Source organism: Paramormyrops kingsleyae, chromosome 8 (genome assembly GCF_048594095.1).
Source record: "Paramormyrops kingsleyae isolate MSU_618 chromosome 8, PKINGS_0.4, whole genome shotgun sequence".
NCBI classification, from domain to species: Eukaryota; Metazoa; Chordata; class Actinopteri; order Osteoglossiformes; family Mormyridae; genus Paramormyrops; species Paramormyrops kingsleyae.
In genome coordinates, this window is record NC_132804.1 from 40,332,433 (window position 1) to 40,341,193 (window position 8,761).

The 8,761-nt window shown below is 46.6% G+C and overlaps 1 protein-coding gene across 1 annotated transcript in view; it reads right to left on the reverse strand.

The window, feature by feature from the left end:
* Positions 1-5,969, reverse strand: part of LOC111835299 (uncharacterized) — a 32,202-nt gene extending 26,233 nt beyond the window's left edge. The window contains exon 1 of the mRNA XM_072715167.1: positions 5,946-5,969. Coding sequence (XP_072571268.1) covers positions 5,946-5,969 — 24 coding nt within the window. The remainder of the gene's footprint in view (positions 1-5,945) is intronic.
* Positions 5,970-8,761: the final 2,792 nt, after the last annotated feature.

The following is an 8,761-nucleotide window of genomic DNA, read 5'->3' on the forward strand; positions in this document are numbered from 1 at the left end:
GATCTTGTAGCTCCACTTAAGAAAATAAAGCATAGAGATAAGAAACCTGCCCCCTGGTACTCTGATCATACACGTGAACTCAAACAGGCATCACGCAAGCTAGAGCGCAAATGGCGCTCAACTAAACTAGAAGTTTTCAAATCTGCATGGAAAGAGAGCCTGTCTAAATACAGACAAGCACTAGTGACTGCTAGGTCTGTGTATCTCTCCAGATTAATAGACGGGAACAAAAACAATTCAAAATTCCTATTTGAATCCGTGGCTAGGTTAACACAGAATTCTCCATTAAACTCGCAAGTCCCACAATCTCTTAAGAGTAATGACTTTATTACATTCTTTAATGGTAAAATAACTAAGATTAGACAGACCATCCAGTGCACATCCTTAGCTACCTATGACTGCCAGACTCCTGCTAGTCTTATGCCTATCAATAATGAGACTTTTGAATCTTTCATTCCTATAAAACACCCAGAACTCCTGAGCTTAATTTCCTCCTGTAAATCCTCTACAAGCCTCATAGACCCAATTCCTACAAAATTTTTCAAGGAAATCGCACCACAGATTAGCAATACCCTGTTAAATGTGTTAAACTCTTCTCTTAAGCTTGGATATGTTCCTAAACCTTTTAAATTGGCTGTTATTAGACCCGTTCTAAAGAAACCAAATCTTGACCCTAGTGTTTTAGGAAACTATAGACCAATCTCAAATCTTCCTTTCATTTCAAAGATCATGGAAAAGGTTGTAGTTCGTCAGTTGTCTACTTTCCTACAAAAAAATAATAATAATGAATTATATCAGTCTGGCTTTAGACCAAACCATAGCACAGAAACTGCTCTAGTCAAAGTAATGAATGATTTACTTATGGCTTCTGACCGTGGCTTGATATCGCTGTTGGTATTACTGGATTTAACTGCAGCATTTGATACTGTGGACCATAATATCCTCTTGGACCGGTTAGAAGGTGTAGTTGGCATTACAGGGACAGCACTCTCTTGGTTCCGCTCATATTTAACTGATCGCTATCAGTATGCACATGTGAACAACGAATCATCCAAGGCCACCAAAGTCACATACGGTGTCCCACAGGGATCAGTACTGGGCCCACTACTGTTTACACTATACATGCTACCGCTTGGTAACATTATTAGAAAACATGGTGTTGGGTTTCATTGTTATGCAGATGATACACAGTTATATATATCTGTTAACCCTGATGATACATCACTCCTATCTCGGTTAGAAGATTGTCTGTTAGATATTCGGTGCTGGATGGCAAAAAATGTTCTAATGTTAAACACAGAAAAAACAGAAGTACTGGTGATTGGTCCCAAGGCTGCAAGAAAAAAGTTTCACCACCTCAGCATTAGTGGCCTTCCTACACAACCTAACACAGTGGTTAGAAATCTTGGTCTTCTAGTAGATTCAGATCTATGTTTTGATGCTCACATAAGAAGTATTACTAGAACTGCGTTTTATCATCTACGAAACATAGCCAAGCTTCGTAAGATGCTCTCACTTCGTGATGCAGAAAAATTAATACATGCCTTCGTAACTACCAGACTAGACTACTGTAATGCCCTCCTTTCTGGTTGCCCGTCTGGTTCCTTAAATAAACTTCAGCTGGTACAAAATGCGGCAGCCAGAGTTCTCACAAACACTAAAAAATTTGATCACATCACACCAGTCTTATCCTCCCTTCATTGGTTACCAGTTAAGTCTCGGATTGACTATAAAATACTGCTGCTAACCTATAAAGCACTGAATGGCCTTGCACCAGACTACCTTAATAATCTGCTGACCACATACAATCCCCCACGCTTGCTTCGATCTCAAGGTGCGGGATATCTGTTAGTACCTAGGGTAGAAAGATCTACGGCAGGCTGCAGAGCTTTCTCCTATAGAGCTCCTCAGCTGTGGAACGGTCTTCCACCGGATGTGCGGGTTTCAGGCTCACTTTCAATATTCAAGTCTAGACTAAAAACACACCTATTTAGTTTAGCTTATAGGGACACTAGTTCTAGCTCTAGCTAGCTTCTCACTCCCAGTTAAACCTATAGTGTGAGGTGTAGAGCTGGGTGGGGATCGGTGCCATTGGCTTTGGATAAACTGAATTGACAGTGCTGTCACTCTAGCTTCACAATTGCTTGTGGGATTGGAGTGCTGACATTTCAGGGACTCCCCATGCCTGCATTCCCACCTGCCTCTCCCTCCTACTTATGCTGCCATAGCCATATCTGCCGGAGCATTGCACTTCATATTGCACTCATCTAACTTTTAGCACTGCCTATAGTCTCCCTTACTTTGACTAATTGCATTTATTTCCACCACCTTCTCCTGGGTGGTGCTACCTGGAGCCTTCAATCTATCAAGATGTCCAGCACACCCTGCAACATGTGACGTCGCCACTGCCAATGACGACCGTGCATCCAGCCCTGCCTTCTGGCTGCCTGGCGATTGGAGGAAGTGTTGGCACCGGCTTGTCATCTCCCCCCTGCTCCCCGTTTGTGTTTCAGACTAAACTGTATTGACTCTCCCTGCCGGCCCCTGGAGGATGGGCTCCCCCTTTGAGTCTGGTCCCTCCCAAGGTTTCTTCCTTCTAGGGAGTTTTTCCTTGCCACTGTCGCCTATGGCTTACTCACTGGGGGCTTTGGGTGGGGATGCTGTAAAGCGCTTTGGGACAATGTAATGTTGTGATAATGCGCTATACAAAAATAAATTTGTTGTTGTTGTTGTAAAGCCATCATCAGGTGATGGAGGTGTAGGATCACACATGCACATATCACAGGGCCTAAATTCCAGCTGGCCTGAGACAAGGCCGAGCCTGGTACGAGAGACACCAAAGGGGGGTTACACACATAAACACACACACACAGATAACAAGGGAGCCCAGCACTCCAACTTTTATTGCCCAAAGATTTAGGGACCTACAGACAAGCAGAGTGGACCTAATTGACAGGGGTCCCTCGACTTGGCACACAACCCCCTCCCCATACATTCTGCCTTACATATCACTCACCCAACAGAAAAACACCCTAAAGGAAGTTTCATTTAAGTTTGGCTTTTATATACCCTGTATATTGATTTACACACAACTACTAGTCTCAATATACAGATAGGTTATGTTTGTATGTGTCCTTAGACAATCTTAGTGTTCTGTGTGCCACCCTTATAACCATGTTCACGGAGTATCACCTATTTTACCCCTTTGCACTTGAACACATATAAATTTAAATAAATAGATAGGTATAGCTACCATTGTATATATGTTCTCATGGTATACCAAAAGAATCTGGAAAGTGAGTGTAACCAATGTGTCCTAACTTGTAGAGAGTTTGTCTTTGTTAAACCCCCCCCCTTCTCTTCCAACATTCCTTTGTGGTCCTTATCTGATCTTGGTGGACAGTCACCAAGTTTCTTTGTTTCTACCATGCTATGTTAAAAGAACTGAATTAAGGTGTATCTTATCCATTCTGGAGAAGATGAATTGGCACAAGCCACACCAAACAAAATATGTTGTTTCCAGATGTGCAACTTATATTGATATTACCACAAACTAACGGCCACGCCTATCTATGGATAAGATGTGCTGTTTGTAATAGGAATATTTGATGTAATATCCGCACAAAGTGTAACATCTGTTGACGTGCAACCCAAAACCCCTGTATCCTATACTGATGTGAATCAGTCACATAGATACAATAATTAATTGTTTAATCAATTAATGCAGATGGTATGAGGTATGTACCTGTGAAGCTGGTATGGCATGTTTGGTATCAAACTGATTGTTAATCACCCCTGATTCCAAATCTGGTCAGTGATTACCATAAAAGTGGATGTATCAAAAGTTATAACAGCTTAATGAAAATCATCAGTAAAGGGAGAATCAGTCGGGCCATAAATCCCAAAAGGACTGATACAGACCCCCTTCCGAAAGCCCGCCAAATGGATGGCCAGCCATTGGGCCAGGAGTCGAATTCCTGGTCATTCCTATTCATGAACTTTAGGCCATAAAAATCTAGCACCTCAGAACAAAGGTGCGCAGAGAACAACCAGCAGCAGCGCAGAGAATAACCGCCAGCCCGAAGGAGAACATCAGCCGGGGCAAACAGATCATCAAGCGCAGAAAAGACCATCAGCCCGGGAGAAGAGAAGCCCACAAGAACCCTCCGGTGAAGGCCCAGCTGAACAGAGAACAGCACCCAAGACAAAGCTTCACCAGGAGAGAGAATCTAAAGGGACTCCACTCCACTGCTCCAAACGCCGCGCCTTCCTGAGTGCCATCAGCTCAGCAGCTCTGCCATCAACTGCCAAGACCCCCCCCACCCCACTCTTCAACCAAGTAAACCAATTTCCTTTCATTCTAACAACTTAAGCTGTTCTGTTAACCTGCTATAAGACTTTAGGGTCGTGTTTCCACAAACTGTGCTTGCTTTGCAGAACAGTATTTCCCATTTAAGGTTACTCATTTAAATCTGGTCATTGCATTTTCATAATTACATCGTTTGTTTTATTCCGTTGTTTGTGTTAGGTGTAATGTCTGTCTTATGTTAGTTGTAGTGTTAGTTAGGAATAAATGCATGTCTTTTACACAACTTCAGCCTCCGTCATTGAGTACTCACACTAAGTTCCTGCCTCTGTGCGATCTTGCTACACGCTCTGAACCTCAAACTCGCCTGAAACATCGCGAGACTCTCTCTCATCGGCCGTGAGGCGAGCTTCGCTACCAATCGTTTACATTACCTGATGATGCAGCTCGCTGGACGAGCCTTCTAACCTAGGTTATAAGTGATATTGGTAATTAGTCAATCCCGTTTAAGTCTCACATTAACAGACTTACGGGGATACTTCAATTGAGTTTGGAGGAGCCGACCATTCGGCATAACAATTGGTTAATGATCAGCATTAAATAATACTTAATTAAACTTTAATTAATTTCAAACATATTGGTGGAGAATATTAAAATTTATTTGAGCTAATAATTCCTACAGAGGTCAGGAAGGGATGCCTGATCAGTTGTGGAGATCGAGTTAGCAGAGAGGTCGCGGAGCTGATCGCAGACTTTGTTGAGCACAGCATCAGTGGGCTGGAGGGAGACGATGTGAGTTGGAGACCTGAAGGGAAAGTTCCAGCAGTGAGGCCTCTGGCATCGAGGTAGGTGCTCGGCTGTGGCTGCAGGTGACGACCTGGACAGCATGGGTGGTGCAGTGCTCCTGCTTTAGCGAGTGCATCAGTGTGGTCATTGTACGTCTTGTCCAGTCCTGGGAGTCTGGAATGACCACAAACCTTCTTCCTATAGATTTGCGTGTTTCGTACGGTAATCGGAGCATCGCACGTGTGCAGGAGGTCTTGGTGTTTGACTGGCTTGTTCCCTGATGTCTTGAAGCCATTCCGTGTCCAGTGAGGGAGATGGCATATGAAGTTGAGACGTGCATAGCTGAAGTCTTTGCAGATCAGCAGGTCCTTTACTTCACGTTCGGAGGACCAAGCTTGAGCTGTTGTGGTGGGACAGGGTTGTCATTGAGCCACAGAATGCCAGCTCCAGCTTTCAGGGTCCCCTGATGTTTGAATGAGCACCCATCTACATAAATGGTGATCATGTCTTTTTTTTTTTTTTTTTAGGGAAAAATGGCGTCTAGAACTTTCTGCAGCATAGCGGGTGAGGCCTCATTAGACTCGATTTGATTTCACCTCTAGATGTTTCTCCTTGCCTGTTTTGGTCTCTACACCCCAGATCCACTGCGGCGGGTCCATGTGACCATGTCTGTGAGCGAATGTAGACTCAAAATGCGGAAAGATACAAACATCCACCATCACATAAATGCTGCCTGTCTGCCAGCAGTAATTTGATACTGCAGGGAATATACATGACTGAATGCTCTCTGCTGATTAATGTGGGTCTCCATGCTGAGTTGCCCCTCCTGCCATTTCCTGTTGACAGGTCTCACCTTAGCCAAGTGGGCGGCAGCCATTTTGAAGGGATGGGCACCAAGACCTGGTGTCATGGGCTGCAGAGTGGAGCCACGGAAGATTCAGGATTTCCAGTCACCCTTTACATGCCACACACACACACACACACACACACACACAGGTTTGTAGTTATATCTTTGTGGGGACTCTCCATTCATTTCTATGGGGAAAACTCATCCCAAAATGACGGGCTCAACCCCTACCCAGTCCTAACCTTAACCATAAGTAATCAAACACATACAAGTGTTTTGGCATTTTTACTTTTTTGATTGGATTCACAGATTTTTGTGGGGACCTGAAAAATGGTCCCCATAATGTCAAAATAGCAGGTTTTTATTACATGATGGGGGATATTTGGTCCCCCTAGTGTAATATAAACATAATCCACACACACACTTTCTTATTTCTGTCTTCCAATTGGAGGACAGAAGTAATGACAAGCTCTGCTCATTCAAAAACACGAAGAGCAAAGAGAGACAGGAAGAGGAAGACATTTTTCTGGAGGGGGGTGCTGTTATGGTGTGAGGCCCTGACAGGCTGGGCCCCACACAGGGTTGTTAGGACCTGCAGAAACAAGACAGATGAGCTTTCAGAGTGGCTGTCACCCTGCTTAACATAATGGCTTCCGTCCCCGACGGGGTCCTGTGGGCTGTCACCGCGGGCCATCCTGTCCGCCGCCGCGCTTTCCTCAGCGTAATGTACTCGCGGTGGGCGTGGCCTGTGTGGAGCCACTCCCAGTCCCCAGGCACGGCCGTGAATGCGTAAGGACCGATGTGGCCCTTTGGGAGTAACCCTCCGCATGTCTGTATCAGAAAGCCCATCACCTCGCGGGGTTAGGACACACGACGGCAGACAGTGCTCATTAAAGGGCACCTTGCGGTTCAGGTCCAAGTCTGGGTAGGAAAGGGGCTGTGGACAGAGCGGCCTTTTCCTTCACCAGGTGGATTCTGCTGGGCTGTCGTCCTCTCGCTTCAAGTGCTCGTGTGTGGCGGGGGGTGGGGCTAGGACTACAGATGTGCTCCCACCCCCCTCATCTCTACACCCCCCCCCCCCCACTGCGATTGCACTGTAGCAGGAGAAATGCTATCTACATAAAGCCTGTGAATTGATAATCCTCCATTTTATTACAAACTCCTGGCTCCCAAAATGTAATCGTTTGCTGTTGTCTCCCCCCACGATGATGCATCTTGCCCCCACATGGCATTGCGCGCCACAGCTGTTCTGCAAACTGCTGCTTTTAGAATGCACACCCTTCCCCCCCCCCCCCCCCAGCCCTCCTCAACCCTGCTCTGTATTTCTGAAGGAACAGGAGTGACTGTTACCCTCACAGAGCAGATGAAGCTGTATCTGTCACTGTGTGTGTGGGGGGGGGGCATGTGGAATATGGGGTAGCGAGTGGCACACCCCCCCCCACCCCAGAGGAAGCACACAGCTGTGGTAATGAGCGCACGGGTCACCTGTGTCCAGCTGTGCTCCAGCTGTGCAGCCCAAGCGGGGAGTCGGCTATCAACGGGACGCCGAGCCACACTCTGGGGGAGGGGCCGCCATCGATTTCTGCTCCCGTTCAGTGGCACCATATAAACCGTCCCCCTGACCGGGATGCCATCTACAGCTACGGACGGGACACGTAAACAACCCCTTTGGGTTTCTTCGTTTATGACATCATCCACTTTTTCATGATGAATCCAGGGCCTCTTTTCTGACATCATAAACAAGGGATTGACATTTCTGATGCATCGAGCCTAAGGAGAAGTTTGTTTACCTGCCAGATTTGTTCAGCGTGTGACAGGTGACATCCCGTCATAATAGATGGCACCTGTAGGGGGGGGGGAGGGGTTCTTTGATCGAGGCGGGTATCGGTGATGGATCCAAACGGGGGTCAATGCGGCGGAGCAGCCAACGATTTATCGTCCCGAGCGGCAAGGCCAGATGCAAATGTGAGATTTGTGTTCCTTTTTTGTTCTCTGCCTTCCACAGGGGGCATTTCACTGTTACAAGCCAGGGGGGGGGGGGGGATTGCTACACGAGGCCACGTGACAGTGACCATCATCAATATCATAGTGGCACCCGAAGGGAGCCGCGGTTCAGGTTATGAGACAGGAGCACCCTGCCCCCACGCCGTAATCAATCTAATTTCATAAGCCCAAACAGCCCATGTTATCGGCTTCATTTTCCTCCATCAGAGCTTAATTTTATCTTTTTTGCCCCGTTCTTTCCGTTTTCTGGCGCAAGCGACAGGAGAGCTTGCCACTCAGGCTGACTGACAGCTCTCAAGTCGGCTAAAGGAGAAGCAGCTAATTTTTGCCAGTATTTGACTGGTGTACAGGTCTTATCTGGCAGGCCAATTTACTACAGCTTCCTCTCACTGAAAGGGGCTGCCAGTCAAAGTGATTGACAGGTGGCAGCCAGATCTTGGGTAGCCTCTTTTTCCTACCTACTCACTCTTATCCTGGCCTCTGGAAAGCCCTGGCAGCCCAGGCTGTCAAGAGGTCATCTCAGGGTGTAGTAGGCAAGCCGTGTTGCGAGCCGGGGCAAAGGTGTCGGCCACTCTTGTATTAATGCGTTTTTTTCCCTATGTAGCATAGAGACGGTGCCACGCAGACTGCGGTGCAAATATTCAGCAGCCTGACTGCTAGAGGCTGGTATGTTTCACCGTCACTTATTTGTTTCTGGCAGCAGCAGGACCCCATCCAGCAGTGGCAGAGTTGAAGAAACAGCTAGTAGCACCGAAAGCAAAGTCTGTAGCTAAAGAAAAGCTAGGATTTGAGTCTTTAAATAAAGCTAAGCTAGGAGC